At 46.0% G+C, this 16,555-nt stretch overlaps 1 protein-coding gene across 8 annotated transcripts in view; it reads left to right on the top strand.

Annotated features, from left to right (window-relative positions):
- The window catches only part of shprh (SNF2 histone linker PHD RING helicase), a 154,977-nt gene that overhangs the window by 71,128 nt on the left and 67,294 nt on the right, over window positions 1–16,555 (top strand). For all 8 annotated transcript variants that reach the window (XR_011593821.1, XM_070884805.1, XM_070884807.1 and 5 more), the window contains 4 exons: window positions 2,465–2,721; window positions 9,497–9,618; window positions 11,649–11,737; window positions 11,874–11,966. Coding sequence is in view for 7 of the 8 variants with exons in the window: in XM_070884805.1 (XP_070740906.1) it covers window positions 2,465–2,721; window positions 9,497–9,618; window positions 11,649–11,737; window positions 11,874–11,966 (561 nt within the window). In the remaining variant the exon portion in view is untranslated. The remainder of the gene's footprint in view (window positions 1–2,464; window positions 2,722–9,496; window positions 9,619–11,648; window positions 11,738–11,873; window positions 11,967–16,555) is intronic.

The following is a 16,555-nucleotide window of genomic DNA, read 5'->3' as shown; positions in this document are numbered from 1 at the left end:
GCCAGCTCTGAACTTAAGTAAACAAAAAATACCCTCTAGCCTTCAATGTGTGTCTCTGGCTGTAGAATATTCATCTGTTGTTCATCGTTGACCTTTAACCCTCAACAAGTTTAGTAGTGCAATAGCTGACCTGCTCTGGCTAACAGTACAGCAATACCGCGATTTTAAAATTCTTATCCTTGTTTTCAAATCCCTCCATGGCCTCGCCCCTCCCTATTGCTGTAAACTCCTCCAGCCCTACACCCCTCAGACATCTCTGCATTCCTCCAACTCTGGCCTCCTGTGCACCCCCACTCCTTTCACCGTACCATTGGCGGCCGTGCCTTCAACTGTCTAGGAATTCCCTCCCTAAGCTTCTCCGCCTCTTTCCTCCTTTAACAAACTGCTTAAAACCTACCTCTTTGACCAAGCTTCTGGCCACTTGTCCTAATATCTCCTTATGTGGCTCGGTGTCAAATTTTGTCTGATAATCGCTCCTGTGAAGTACCTTGGGACATTTTACATGGTTGTTGTTTATCTAGCCTTTTACCATCATTTCCAGCATTTTGGGAGCGGGTCGGAATACTGGAAGCAGGGATGACTAATCCTTTACCACTTTCTCCAGCTATTTACAGAGGAATGTCACCTCTAGATTTCACAGCAGAGTCGTTACAGTTTCTGTTGAAGTGTTCCGTTTGAACATAAGAACATAAGAGACAGGAGCAGGAGTAGGCCATTTGGCCCCTTGAGCCTGCTCCGCCATTCAATAAGATCATGGCTGATCTGATCATGGGCTCAGCTCCACTTCCCTGCCCGCTCCCCATAACCCTTCACTCCCTTATCGCTCAAAAATCTGTCTATCTCCACCTTAAATTTATTAAATGATGTACCCTCCACCGCCCTCTGAGGCAGAGAATTCCACAGATTTACGACCTCTGAGAGAAGAAATTCCTCCTCATCTCACTTCTAAATGGGCGACCCCTTATTCTGAAACTATGCCCCCTAGTTCTAGATTCCCCCACGAGTGGAAACATCCTCTCTGAATCCACTTTGTCCAGCCCCCTCAATATCTTACATGTTTCAATAAGATCACCTCTCATTCTTCTAAACTCCAATGAGTAAAGGCCCAACCTGCTCAATCTTTCTTCATAAGTCAACCCTTTCATTTCAGGAATCAACCTCGTGAACCTTCTCTGAACAGCCTCCAATGCAAGTATATCCCTCCTTAAATAAGGAGACCAAAACTGTACGCAGTACTCTAGGTGTGGCCTCACCAATACCCTGTACAGTTGTAGCAGGACTTCCCTACTTTTATACTCTATCCCCCTTGCAATAAAGGCCAACATTCCATTTGCCTTCCTGATTACTTGCTGTAACCTGCATACTAACTTTTTGTGTTTCATGCACAAGGACCCTTGGGTCCCTCTGTACTGCAGCATTTTGTAATCTCTCCCTGGTGAAATAATAATTTGTTTTTTTATTTTTCCTGCCAAAGTGGATAACCCCACATTATACTCCACCTGCGAAATTTTTGCCCACTCACTTAGCCTGTCTATATCACTTTGCAGTTTCTCTGTGTCCTCCTCACAATTTGCTTTCCCACCCATCTTTGTATCATCATGTTTGACATCAGTTTGGCTAGATTACACTCGGTCTCTTCATCCAAGTCATTAACATAGATTGTAAATAGTTGAGGCCCCAGCATCGATCCCTGTGGCACCCCATGAGTTACAGTTTGCCAACTGAAAAATGACTCATTTATCTCGACTCTCTGTTTTCTGTTAGTTAGCCAATCCTCTATCCATGCAAATATATTAGCCCCAACCCTGTGAACTTTTGTGCAGTAACCTTTTATGTGGCATCTTATCGAATGCCTTCTGGAAATCCAAATACACCACATCCACTGGTTCCCCCTTATCCACCCAGCTCATTACATCCTCAAAGAACTCCAGCAAATTTGTCAAACATGATTTCCCTTTCATAAAACCATGCTGACTCTGCTTGACTGTATTACGATTTAAAAAATGTCCTGCTACTGCTTCCTTAATAATGGACTCCAGCAACGATAGATGTTAGGCTAACTGGTCTATAGTTTCCTGCTTTCTGTCTCCCTCCTTTTTTAAATAGGGGTGTTACAGTTACAGTTTTCCAGTCCACTGGGACCTCCCCAGAACCCAGAGAATTTTGATAGATTGCAACCAATGCATCCGCTATCTCTGCAGCCACTTCTTTTAAGACCCTAGGATACAGACCATCAGGTCCAGGGGACTTGTCTGTCTTTAGTTCCATTATTTTACCAAGTACTTTTCCTTTATTGATGGTGATTGTTTTAAGTTCCCTGCCCCCCTATAGCCCCTTGATTATCTCTTATTGGGATGTTTTTAGTGTCTTCTACCGTTTGGTTTCGGACGAGCGTTAATGTGTTGATCAGCAAACTATGCATCTGTTCCTTCTAATCCTTACACGTGCCCTCCTTTCCTCCCAGATCCAGATTCCCCCCCAGACTGAGGAAGTTCACTGGCTGCGGTTTTCACCAGTGGAGAGGCACTTCTACCACCGGCAGCACGAGACTTGCTCCCTAGACGTGCTGCAGAAGCTGAGGGAGATTTCCGATTGGAGCATCAAGTTGAGCAGTCTGGACAGGCGGACAGTTGGTTCCATTCTCTATCCCTTGCTGAGATTGAGGCAGGCGTGCTGTCACCCCCAGGCTGTCCGAGGAGAGTTTCTTCCACTGCAAAAGAGGTACACGTCGAATTCCATAGAAGTTAGAACACGGAAACATTCCGCCCGACCGAGGCTTGGTCTCTAAAGGGAAACAGTGAGACATCGTAAAACAGTGTCTAAATCGCACAGCGCATATATAGAAATTGTAACATGGAAACAGGCCGTTCGGCCCAACCAGTCCGTGTCGGTGTTTACCTTCCATGTGAGCAAATAGTTCAAATCACATTTATCCACCCAGTTCCCATATGTCTGCAGCCCCTTTCTCTTCATCCACCTCTCCAGTCTAATCAACATAAGAACATAAGAATTAGGAACAGGAGTAGGCCATCTAGCCCCTCGAGCCTGCTCCGCCATTCAACAAGATCATGGCTGATCTGGCCGTGGACTCAGCTCCACTTCCCCGCCCGCTCCCCGTAACCCTTAATTCCCTTATTGGTTAAAAATCTATCTATCTGTGACTTGAATACATTCAATGAGCTAGCCTCAACTGCTTCCTTGGGCAGAGAATTCCACAGATTCACAACCCTCTGGGAGAAGAAATTCCTTCTCAACTCGGTTTTAAATTGGCTCCCCCATATTTTGAGGCTGTGCCCCCTGGTTCTAGTCTCCCCGACCAGTGGAAACAACCTCTCTGCCTCTATCTTGTCTATCCCTTTCATTATTTTAAATGTTTCTATAAGATCACCCCTCGTCCTTCTGAACTCCAACGAGTAAAGACCCAGTCTACTCAATCTATCATCATAAGGTAACCCCCTCATCTCCAGAATCAGCCTCGTGAATCGTCTCTGTACCCCCTCCAAAGCTAGTATATCCTTCCTTAAGTAAGGTGACCAAAACTGCATGCAGTACTCCAGGTGCGGCCTCACCAATACCCTGTACAGTTGCAGCAGGACCTCCCTGCTTTTGTACTCCATCCCTCTCTTCAACGTTGACATAGTTTCTACCTCAACCACTAACCCTGGGAGTGAATTGCACATCCTCGCAACTCTGTGTGAAGACTGTTCTCCTGTCCTCTGTCTTAAATCTCCTACATTTAATCATTTTTATGTAGTCACTTGTTCTCAACCCCTGTACCACCTTATGATCTGGAATGCACTGCCTGACAGGGCGGTGGAAGCAGATACAGAGTAACTATCAAAAAGGAATTGGCTAAATACTTAAAGGGGAGAAAATTGCTGGGCTATGGAGAAAGAGCCGGGGCGGGGGGGGGGGGGGGGGAACTAATTGGATCGCTCTTTCAAAGAGCAGGCACGATGGGCCGAATGGCCTCCATCTATGCTGTAAGATTCTATGATTTTACTGGAAACAGTCTGCTTCTGTCTATCCTGGCGACTGTTTCTGAATTTTAAGCACTCTATTTAGTCCCTTAATCTGCTTTCTTCGAACAAAAAAAACAAGACCCAAGTTTTCAACTATGTTCTAAACCTGTGAACACCCATGGATTCTGTTGCAGGCCAGTGTGAGCACAAACAAAATGGATTTGTTAGTCATTTTATTTCCTAGATTGGCTGAAGATACTTTCTCTGCCTTTTGCCTCTCCCTCTCGGGAGATTGGATTGGTTGGGGAGGGAGGTGGAGGGAGAATGGATTGCTTCATTGTCGGTGACTGGCTAGATGGACCAGTTGTTCTTCTCCTGCTGTAAAAACACAAAATGCTGTTAGGTCAGGCAGTATCTGTGGAGAAAGGCAAAAGAAAGGTTAATGTTTCAGGATTCTGACCCTCCGTCAAGATCCTTAACCTATTCCTTCGCTCCAACAATGTTGCCTGACCCACTGAGTGCTTCATTTTCAGATTTCCAGCATCTACAATATTTTTGGTATTTCTTGTGTTTTCTGGTGTCTGTCCAGTTCGAAAAATAACACCTTCAATCGGGCACTCGCTCAAATATACCTGCCCCAGCTGCCTTCCTGAGCAATCCGTTTCCCACAGCCTCCTGTGTAAATAAGTTATATCGAAACTGTATGGGCACTTTCCCTCTTAGGCTACCATAATGATGTGCCATTTACCCAATAACAACAGTAACTTATATTTGTATGGCGCCTTTAATGAAGTTAAATGTCCCAAGGCGCTTCTCAGGAGTATTATAAAACAAAATTTGACACCAAGCTACATAACGAGATATTAGGATAGATGACAAAGAGGTTAGTTTTAATGAGCATATTAAAGGAGGAAAGAGAGGCGGAGAGGTTTAGACAGGGAATTCCAGAGCTTAGGGCCGAGGCAACAGAAGGCACGGCCACTGATGGTTGAATGATTATAATCAGATGCTCGGGCTGGAGGAGATTGTAGAGATACAGAGGGGCGAAGCCATGGAGGGATTTTAAAACAAGAATGAGAATTTTAAAAGGCATTGCTTAACCAGGAGCCAATGTAGATCAGCAAGTCAGGATACGGGCATCTGAGTTCTGGATGACCACAACATAAGAAGTAGGAGCCTGCTCCGCCATTCAGAAAGATCATGGCTGATCTGATCTTGGCCTCAACTCCACTTCCCTGCCTGCTCCCCATAACCCTTGACCCCCTTATCATTCAAAAATCTATCTATCTCCATCTTAAATATATTCAATGACCCAGCCTCAACAGCTCTCTGGGGCAGAGAATTCCAAAGATTCACGACCCAATTAGAGAAGAAATTCCTCCTCACTTCCGTTTTAAATGGGCGACCCCTTATTCTGAAACTATGCCCCCTAGTTCTAGGTTCCCCCCACGAGGGGAAACATCCTCTCTGCATCTACCCTGTCAAGCCCCCTCAGAATCTTGTATGTTTCAATAAAATCACCTCACATTCTACTAAACACCAATGAGTATAGGCCCAAACTGCTCAACCTTTCTTCACATGACAACCCCTTCATCTCAGGAATCAACTTCATGAACCTTCTCTGAACTGCCTCCAATGCAAGTATTTCCCTTAAATAAGGAGACCCAAACTGTAAGCAGTACTCCAGGTGTGGTCTCACCAGTGCCCTATACAGTTGTAGCAGGACTTCGCTACTTTTATACGTCATCCCCCTTACAATAAAGGCCAACATTCTATTTGGCTTCCGAATTACTTGCTGTACCTGCATACTAACTTTTTGTGTTTCATGTACAAGGACCCCCAGATAGAAACATAGAAACATAGAAAATAGGTGCAGGAGTAGGCCATTCAGCCCTTCGAGCCTGCACCGCCATTCAATGAGTTCATGGCTGAACATGTAACTTCAGTACCCCATTCCTGCTTTCTTGCCATAGCCCTTGATCCCCCTAGTAGTAAGGACTACATCTTACTCCTTTTTGAATATATTTAGTGAATTGGCCTCAACAACTTTCTGTGGTAGAGAATTCCACAGGTTCACCACTCTCTGGGTGAAGAAGTTTCTCCTCATCTCGGTCCTAAATGGCTTACCCCTTATCCTTAGACTGTGACCCCTGGTTCTGGACTTCCCCAACATTGGGAACATTCTTCCTGCATCTAACCTGTCTGAACCCATCAGAATTTTAAACATTTCTATGAGGTCCCCTCTCATTCTTCTGAATTCCAGTGAATACAAGCCCAGTTGATCCAGTCTTTCTTGATATGTCAGTCCCGCCATCCCGGGAATCAGTCTGGTGAACCTTCACTGCACTCCCTCAATAGCAAGAATGTCCTTCCTCAGGTTAGGAGACCAAAACTGTACACAAAACTCCAGGTGTGGCCTCACCAAGGCCCTGTACAACTGTAGCAACACCTCCCTGCCCCTGTACTGTTTCTATGTTTCTATCGAGATGAGGAGAAACTTCTTCACCCAGAGAGTGGTGAACCTGTGGAATTCTCTACCACAGAAAGTAGTTGAGGCCAATTCACTAAATATATTCAAAAGGGAGTTAGATGAAGTCCTTACTACTCGGGGGATCAAGGGTTATGGCGAGAAAGCAGGAAGGGGGTACTGAAGTTTCATGTTCAGCCATGAACTCATTGAATGGCGGTGCAGGCTAGAAGGGCTGAATGGCCTGCTCCTGCATCTATTTTCTATGTTCTATGTTTCTATGTACTCAAATCCCCTCGCTATGAAGGCCAACATGCCATTTGCTTTCTGAACCGCCTGCTGTACCTGCATGCCAACCTTCAATGACTGATGTACCATGACACCCAGGTCTCGTTGCATCTCCCCTTTTCCTAATCTGTCACCATTCAGATAATAGTCTGTCTCTCTGTTTTTACCACCAAAGTGGATAACCTCACATTTATCCACATTATACTTCATCTGCCATGCATTTGCCCACTCACCTAACCTATCCAAGTCGCTCTGCAGCCTCATAGCATCCTCCTCGCAGCTCACACTGCCACCCAACTTAGTGTCATCCGCAAATTTGGAGATACTACATTTAATCCCCTCGTCTAAATCATTAATGTACAATGTAAACAGCTGGGGCCCCAGCACAGAACCTTGCGGTACTCCACTAGTCACTGCCTGCCATTCTGAAAAGTACCCTCTACTGCAGCATTTTGTAATCTCTTCCCATTTAAATAATAATTTGCTTTTTTATTTTTCCTACCAAAGTGGATAACCTCACATTTTCCCACATTATACTCCTTCTGCCAAATGTTTGCCCACTCACTTAGCCTGTGTATATCTCTTTGCAGATTCTTTGCGTCCTCGTCACAACTTGCTTTCCCACCTATCTTTGTATCATCAGCAATTTTGGCTACATTATACTCGGTCCCTTCATCCAAGTCATTAATATAGATTGTAAATAGTTGAGGCCCCAGCACTGATCCCAGTGGCACCCCACCAGTTACAGTTTGCCAACCTGAAAATGACCCATTTATCCCGACTCTCTGTTTTCTGTTAGGTAGCCAATCCTCTATCCATCCTCTAACCTATTACCCCCAATCCCGTGAGCTCTTATCTTGTGCAGTAACCTTTTATATGGCACCTTATCGAATGCCTTCTGGAAATCCAAATACACAACATCTACTAGTTCCCCTTTATCCACCCTGCTCGTTACATCCTCAAAGAACTCCAGCAAATTTGTCAAACATGATTTCCCTTTCATAAACCCATGCTGACTCTGCTTGACTGTATTATGATTTTCCAAATGATTTTCCTGCTACTGCTTCCTTAATAATAGACTCCAGCATTGTCCCAATGACAGATGTAAGGCTAACTGGTCTATAATTTTCTGCTTTCCGTCTCCGTCTCCTTTCTTAAATAGGGGTGTTACATTGGATTCTCCAGAATCCAATAGATTTTGGTAGATTACAACTAATGCGTCCACTATCTCTGCAGCCACTTCTATTAAGACCCTAGGATGCAGGCCATCAGGTCCAGGGGACTTAAACATCTTTAGTCCCATTAGTTTGCCTCGTACTCTTTCTCTAATGATGGTGATTGTTTTAAGTTCCCCCCTCCCAATAGCCCCTTGATTTTCAATTTTTAGGATGCTTTTAGTGTCTTCTACCGTGAAGACCAATACAAAATATTTGTTCAAAGTCTCTGCCGTTTCCCTGTTTCCCATTATAAATTCTCCAGCCTCATCCTCTAAGGGACCAACGATTACTTTATCTACTCTCTTCCTTTTTATATACCTGTAGAAGCTCTTACTTTCTGTTTCCTCTGGCCTTCCACTAATCTGCAACATTGTATGCCTTTGTTTTCAATTTGATACCATGCTTTACTTCCTTAGTTAGCCAGTTTCCTTCTCTTAGAGTCTTTCTTTCTCACTGGAATATATCTTTGCTGAGAGTTATTAAATATCTCCTTAAATATTTGCCACTGCTCATCTACCGTCTTACTCTTTAATCTATTTTCCCAGTTCACTTAAGCCAACTCTGCCCTCACATCTTTGTAATTGCCTTTATTTAAGTTCAGGACACTAGTTTGAGACCTAGCTTTCTCACCCTCAAACTGAATTTGAAATTCTACCATGCTATGATCACTCTTCCCAAGAGGATCCTTTACTATAAGATCATTAATTAGTCCAGTCTCATTACACATTACCAGATCTAAAATAGTCTGCTCCCTGGTTGGTTCCACAATGTATTGTTCTAAGAAACCATCCCGGATACACTCTATGAACTCTTCCGCAAGGCTACCTTGTCCAATTTGATTTGCCCAATCAATATGAAGATTAAAATCACCCATGATTATTGCCGTACCTTTCTTACACGCCTCCATTGATTTATACTCTGTCCTACAGTGTAACTACTGTTAGGGGCCTATAGACTACCACCAGTGCTTTCTTCCCCTTATTCGAAGATATGTGAATATACACGACGGTGAGTACCTAATCGCTAAAAAGAGAAAGACTTGCATTTATTAGGCACCTTTCATGACATCCCAAAGTGCTTTACAGGCAATTAAGTACTTTTAAAGTGTAGTCACTGTTATAAATATAGCCAATCTGCGCACAGCTCGGTCCCACGAACAACAATAAAATAAATTTGTATTTTTGTTAGGTGTTGGTTGAGGAAAAATATTGACCAGGACATTGGGGAGAATTCCCCTGCTCTTCTTCAAATAGTACATGGGATCTTTTAGGTCCACCTGAGAGGGAAGACTCTTAGTTTAACGTCTCATCTGAAAGGCAACTCCAACAGTGCGGTACTCCCTCAGCACTGCACTGACAGTGTCAGCCTAGATTGTGTGCTCAAGTCCCTAGAGTGTGACTTAAACTACAACCTTCGGGCTCCGAACTACGGATGCTCCCCACTGAGACACAGCAGATACTGATGGATATGTACATGCTTTTGCGTGGTAAAAGTTTGGCGATGTATTTTTAAAATGATTTTTTATTCCCTTACCCAGATTGTTTTTGCTTTTGTGGTTGCAGTACCATGACGATGGAGGAACTCTTAAAGTCGCTTCAGAAAAAATGTTGCACAGAGTGTGAGGAGGCTCATCGGCAGCTAGTGTGTGCTCTTAATGGATTGGCTGGTATTCAGATTATCAGAGGTCAGCACGCTCGTTACCAATGGGGTTTTTTTGCATTTAAATATAATAAATGAATATGAATACTAATTTTAGGGAAAGGGGATAAAGGGCTCTGGAAACATGGCAGGTAAATTGTGATCAAGACTTTGCACACGTCAACAAAGACTGAATGGGTTGAATGGTCTGTTTCTGTGTTGTAACTAGTATGTATTTCTGTGTATTACTAACTCAGTATGAATACACTCGCCGATTCGGAATACACTCGCCAATTCTGAATACACACGCCGATTCGGAATACACACGCCGATTCGGAATACACTCACTGATTCGGAATACACTCGCCAATTCGGAATACACACGCCGATTCGGAATACACACGCCGATTCGGAATACACTCGCCAATTCGGAATACACACGCCGATTCGGAATACACACGCCGATTCGGAATACACTCACTGATTCGGAATACACTCGCCGATTCGGAATACACTCGCCGATTCGGAATACACTCGCCAATTCGGAATATACACACGCCGATTCGGAATACACTCGCCGATTCGGAATACACTCGCCGATTCGGAATACACTCGCCGATTCGGAATACACTCGCCGATTCGGAATACACTCGCCGATTCGGAATACACTCGCCGATTCGGAATACACTCGCCGATTCGGAATACACTCGCCGATTCGGAATACACTCGCCGATTCGGAATATACACTCGCCGATTCGGAATACACTCGCCGATTCGGAATACACTCGCCGATTCTGGAATACACACGCCGATTCGGAATACACTCGCCGATTCGGAATACACTCGCCGATTCGGAATACACTCGCCGATTCGGAATACACTCGCCGATTCGGAATACACTCGCCGATTCGGATTCGGAATACACTCGCCGATTCGGAATACACTCGCCGATTCGGAATACACTCGCCGATTCGGATTCTGGAATACACTCGCCGATTCGGAATACACTCGCCGATTCTGGAATATTCTAACTACATCTTAAATGTGTTGCGGATGCAAGATGGCAGACAAACACAAAAGCCCAAAGGAAACAACCAAGGCACTGACCATGGGGCATGCACAGAGCTCAGGAATTATCACAAAGTTAAAGGGAAAGTCTGGAAGATTTGGAAATGGAACAGAACTTGAGCCTCTAAGCTTCAAACCGAGGCGTGAACTATACGGGCGAAATTACTGGCATATTTTAATATTTGTTTATGTCGACCGTTAGTGTTCATTTAGGTATGTTTCGTCATTTGCTTAGGGACGTGTTTAGTTATTCTCCACAAAATTTTTTTTTTTTTAAAGTAATTTTATAAACTTTAATGGTATTTAATGCGGTTTGGAGAGAAACCAAGATGGCCACTTGAAGCGGTTTCCAATACTGATTTGATTGATTAGATTCTGGTGACTGGCGGTTATCATCGGTATCTTTTCCCGACTCTCTTCCTGTTGTTTGAGTCAATTCAGATCTTTCCGTCAATCATGATTTGGTGACATCATTTTTTTTGTAACACTGCAAAGTTTGAGACAATCAAGTTTACCTGTCAAATAGGGCTCTGTCTTGCCTATAGATTTGTACTGGTGCTGTCTCTTTTAATTATATAGATGGATGGGCTTTGTCTCAAATTAAACAGGTATATTTTGTGGTATTAAAGAAAGAAAAGACAGCATCTTTCATGACCTTAGATTGTCCTAAACCGCTTTACAGCCAATGAAGTACTTTTGAACTGTAGTTACTGTTGTAATGTGGGAAACGTGTCAGCCAATTTGTGCACGGCAAGCTCCCACAAACAATAATGTGATAAAGACCAGAACAATTTCAGTGATGTTGGTTGAGGGATAAATATTTGTTTGATGTCTCATCCAAAAGACAGCACCTCCAACACTCTCTCAGTACTGCACAAGAGTGTCAGCCCAGGTTTGGTGCTCAAGTCTCTGGGGTGGGACTTGAACCCACAACCTTCTGACTCAGAAATGGGCATGCTACTGCTGAACCATGGCTAATGCCTGTATTATAATAATTATATATTACAGGCGAGTTCGAAACCGCAGTTGAATATTATAGAGAGGTTCTGCGTTCATCCGAAGAGCATAAAGCCAAACTTCAAACAGACTCTTTACAGGTAAGTAAACCAATATGGATTACAACTTGCAATTCTGCATTGCAGAATGGTAGAAGCTCCATATTGATCTGTGTTGTTGCAGGTTTTTGACAGCCCCACTATTCATTTACCAATCAATTGAAATGTTCTTTTCCAGCGCCTCCACGCCACCCACAACCTTATGGAGCTGCTGGAGGCAAAACACCCAGGGATCCCGCCAAGTCTTCGCGATCACAAGCTTCGAGAAGAAGTACGTTCCCACCTTCCTTTAGGGGCCAGTGCTTGCTAACTGTACAGAGTAACTCTTTTAGTCATAGAATCAATCATAGAAATATCGGGCCCGAACTTGGTCAGAATTCCACCCACAGCCGCCAAGGTTCCGCCCGGAAACCTTTTTTTCTCACCGATTCCTCACGTACCGGCCATCTGCTGCCCAGGTCCCGCCCGGCGGGAGATTCGGTGAAGTACCGCCGGCACAACTTCCTGCCACCCGCCCATGCAGGAGGCTCAAAAACAGGGATATTCCTCGCGCACGATCCTCTAAGATCGTGCTCCCGCCCGCCCGCCCAGAAGGACCGCTGACACAAAGGTGGTTGTGAGCTGGCTGTGAATCGCTCGGAGTGCTGCTGTAGCGCTGCACATCCCGGGTAGTGTATATATGCTGCACCATTATCAGAGGCTCAGAATTAGTTACCTGATCGACCTTAACCTGACAGAATGAGTTCAGACGTGTGGATGAAAAGTTCTCCGTTGACTGGAAGGTGTGGTGGAGGAGGCGGCAATGAGTTCCGAGAGATGGTAAAGGCTCGATGGCGATGCCCGACAAGAGTTTTTTGACCATTGCAGGCAGAACAGAGAATGTGAGCGCACAGATGGTGGGAGCTTCTGTCAAGAGTAACTAGGGAAAAATGCGACCATGTAATTCTCTGGCAGGTCGCAGCATGTGATAGTGAGAACAGCATCACCTCAAGTATAGAAGACGGAAAAAGATATATAATGGACTGCAAGGTCATTGAGGAACATGTCATATCAGGGGTGGGGCTCCGCGATGGTGGACCTAAGGAAAAGTGGACTGAAGTGCCGGCCTTAATGTGTGCTCTGCAAGTAGCGCAACTGTCTCTTATTGAATGGCAGTCTTCGTGCATTGGTGACCCTTACTTGTTGTGTCGCAATAGCCTGATGACAGGACCCATTAAACAGTCGCATCACATGTGGAGGGCAAGATGTTCCTCATAGAGCAGTACACCTGAAGGAGATTTGTATTTTTCTCAGAACGCAACCCAGATAATGTAAAAATGAAACACTGACCAAGAGTGGGTGAACAATGTGACTGTATTGAATAGTGCAGTATGCCAAAGTGACAGAACATGCAAACAATTGAATCCAACATATGTATCGTTGTTCCGAGACCAGCCAAGTGACATTAACAACAGCCACAACTTAATGCGGAGTAACGAACATCTCCACCCCCAACACCCAAACCTCTACCTACTCCCACCACCTCTCATTCCCACCCCCCCCCTCCCCCCCCACTCAATGTGAGGCCCATCGTCTTCTTCCTGGCTCCGCCTTCACCACAACGAGCCACACCCCTGCCCCTCACTGCCTCTGCTCCATCACGTTGTGCAGGAGGGCAGCCGGAGCGCTGCTGACATGTTCGTCTTAAAGAGAATGTAGCGGGCGTGATTGAAGGCGCCAGCATCTCGGGATCTCCAGCTCCTCGGCATCTCCGGCTCCTCGGGATCTGGTGGCCTCGATGGTGTGGGCTTGGGGAGGGTTGCATGACATGGCCAGAAGCCATCGCTTGCCTCATCACCTCAACAGAGATGGCGTTGCGCTCCATTGCACTAATGAGCCGCTCCGTACTGGCAGTATGCTGCTCAGCAAAGGTGGCGATGCTGGCTGCTATCCCAGCCCTGGTCTGCACCACACCGCCACCTAGTTTGACGCTGGTCCTCGACAGCTGGACCATTTCCTGAATTGCTGCGAGCCGTCCTCCATCCTCATGGGATTGTTGCCTCATCCTGGGAGCTTGTGGCTCGGTGGATTTTCCAGCATGGCCTCTGCGCCTCCCAGCACTTGTTCCTGCTTCATCCTAAGACGTCGGACCCTGTCACCGATGTTGGGTGGACAGGTGCCACACATGTCAGGAGGCTGGAGTCTTCCTCTTCCATCTCCTCGACCTCAAGTGGTTCGAAGACTGGCTCTTCTCCCTCCTGGTCTTCGTGACTCTAGGTGGCGATGGTGGGTGCGGTGGATATGGGTGATCTTGGGGGGGAGGGGGGCGTGGAGGAAGGAGCTGATGGGCTGTGTTGGGCTGTGACAACGTCGGGGTGGGAGACGTTGGTGTCACACGCGGCCTGTGTGTGCCAGAGGTGGATGGATGGATGCATTGCTCGGTGCTGTCCGAATCAACATCTGCAAGTAGAGGACAACATTTCAGTGTATAGCTGGGGGGTGGGGTTGCTCAAGCTGACATGCGAGCCGTCACATTTCACATTCTTACTTCAAGGAGTTCCATTGCTACATGAGCACACCATTAATGGCTGACACACTGTGTGTTAAAAGGCATTTGACTTAACATTGCATGACCTTGCATGACATGAGTTTGACGCAGACCGGAGTTTAGTATACCCTTACCATGCTCTAGCACGGGATCTGCATCACCCTTTGTGGTGACACGGCGGTGGTCACCCACCAATGTCAAGGCACGTTCCTCCAGGCTGCTCAACTCGATCACCTCTGCTGGGCCCTCTCCCATGGCACTCAGGCTGGATGCCTGGGATGTTCTTTTCTTCTGCAGAAAGAAACGTTGCAGCCTTTGCCCCTTTTGCTCATGCAGCTCACACTCACACACACACTCACTCACATTCACACACACACTCACTCACATTCACACACACACTCACTCACATTCACACACACACTCACTCACATTCACACACACACTCACTCACATTCACACACACACACACACTTAGACATACACACACACATACTCATATATACACACACTCACATACACCCACACACACACACACACACACACACACACTTAGACATACACACACATACTCACATACGTACACACTCTCATACGCACTCACGCACACGCACGCACTCACGCACACGCACTCACGCACACACACACTCACACTCACACTCACACACACACACACTCACACACACACACTCACACACACACACACTCACACACACACACACTCACACTCACACACTCACGCACACACTCACGCACACACAACTGGCACAGAACCTTTTGGAGTTGCACGGGAGTGGTCCAATAAATGTTTACTCACTCTTGCTGACGTCACCACATCGTTCCATCGTTTCCATCCTGCCCACTGAGGACACAGCCTCACCAATCTCCCTCCAAATGCATCTATATTGGGGTGGTGGTGGTGGCTTGCCACGACCACCCCGGGTGAGGTCTTTATACCGGCGCTCCATTTCAGATACAGGCTCCTCCAGCTCGTCATCATTAAACCAGGGAGCTCTGGGCTTGGCTCCGTCAGACTTCTTGGAAGCTTTTTTTGCACTCATTATTACTTTCCTTGATGGATGGCTGATGATGAATTTGCATCGCTCTCAAAAACTTACCCCTCTCCAACTGGCAGGTGCGAGTGAGTGCACAGATTTTATGAGCATGCGCAGCTATGCCATCAGCCCCAATCGAGTCAAAAGTGATGTCATCGCCCACAGGAAACTGCAAAAAAAAACCTCAGTCTCGCGCATGCATGGTGCACGGCCTCCGATTTTTGTCGAGTCGAGAGGCCTGCGCCTAGCATCCACTCCCGCCCACCGACTCCCGCTGCCGCTGACACAACCGTGGCGAAACGCGCTTCCGACTGGCCCCAGCGGCAGTGGGCAGCGAAAAGGTACGTTCCACCCGGAGACCGCCGACAAATGGGCGGGCCTTAGTTTTGACCAAGTTCGGACCCATAGAAATTTACGGCACTGAGGGAGGCCATTCAGCCCATCGTGACTATGACGAAGAAAAAGAGTTACCCAGCCTAATCCCACTTTCCAGCTCGAGGTCCGTAGCCCTGTAGGTCACGGATCTTTAAGTGCACATCCAAGTATTTTTTAAATGTGATGAGGGTTTCTGCCTCTACCACCCTTTCAGGCAGTGTGTTCCAGACCCCCACCACTCTCTGGGTGAAAAATGTTATCCTCATCTCCCTTTAATCCTTCTACCAATTACTTTAAATTACTGGAAATAGGTCCGTCCTATTCACTTTATCCAGGCCCCTCACAATTTTATACACCTCAATAAGGTCTCCCCTCAGCCTCCTCTGTTGCAAAGAAAACAACCCCAGCCTATCCAATCTTTCCTCGTAGCTAAAATTCTCCAGTCCTGGCAACACCCTCGTAAATCTCCCCTGCACCCTCTCTAGTGCTTGTCTCTTCTTAGCACTTGTCATTTTGATGATTGACTCTGGAGCAGGAGTAGCCCTGCACCCTCTAGCACTGCACGCCTTAGAGTCTCGATTCACTGCTATTTGATGTTCATATTTCGTACATGTTGCTTGTGTCCCGTGTGTCTGGAGGGTTGGAAAGGGCCGTTGCCTCATTGATGAATAAATCTCAACTCGGGAGACTAAAGATATATCCAAATTAATGGGAACACAGAAAGAAAGAACTTGCATTTATATAGCACCTTTCACATCCTAAAGTGTTTGGCAGCCGCATTATGCTTAAAGTGTTGCCTACTGTTACTTTGTAGGCAAACGTGGCAACCAATTCACGCACAGTAGATAGGATAAATGGCCAGTTGTTGTGCAGTTGGTTGCGGGAGGTGTGTTGTCTAGGACACTG

The sequence above is a fragment of the Pristiophorus japonicus genome, chromosome 7, assembly GCF_044704955.1.
Source record: "Pristiophorus japonicus isolate sPriJap1 chromosome 7, sPriJap1.hap1, whole genome shotgun sequence".
Classification (NCBI taxonomy): Eukaryota; Metazoa; Chordata; class Chondrichthyes; family Pristiophoridae; genus Pristiophorus; species Pristiophorus japonicus.
Note: the sequence above shows the minus strand (reverse complement) of the source record. Positions and strands in the feature narration are given on the sequence as shown.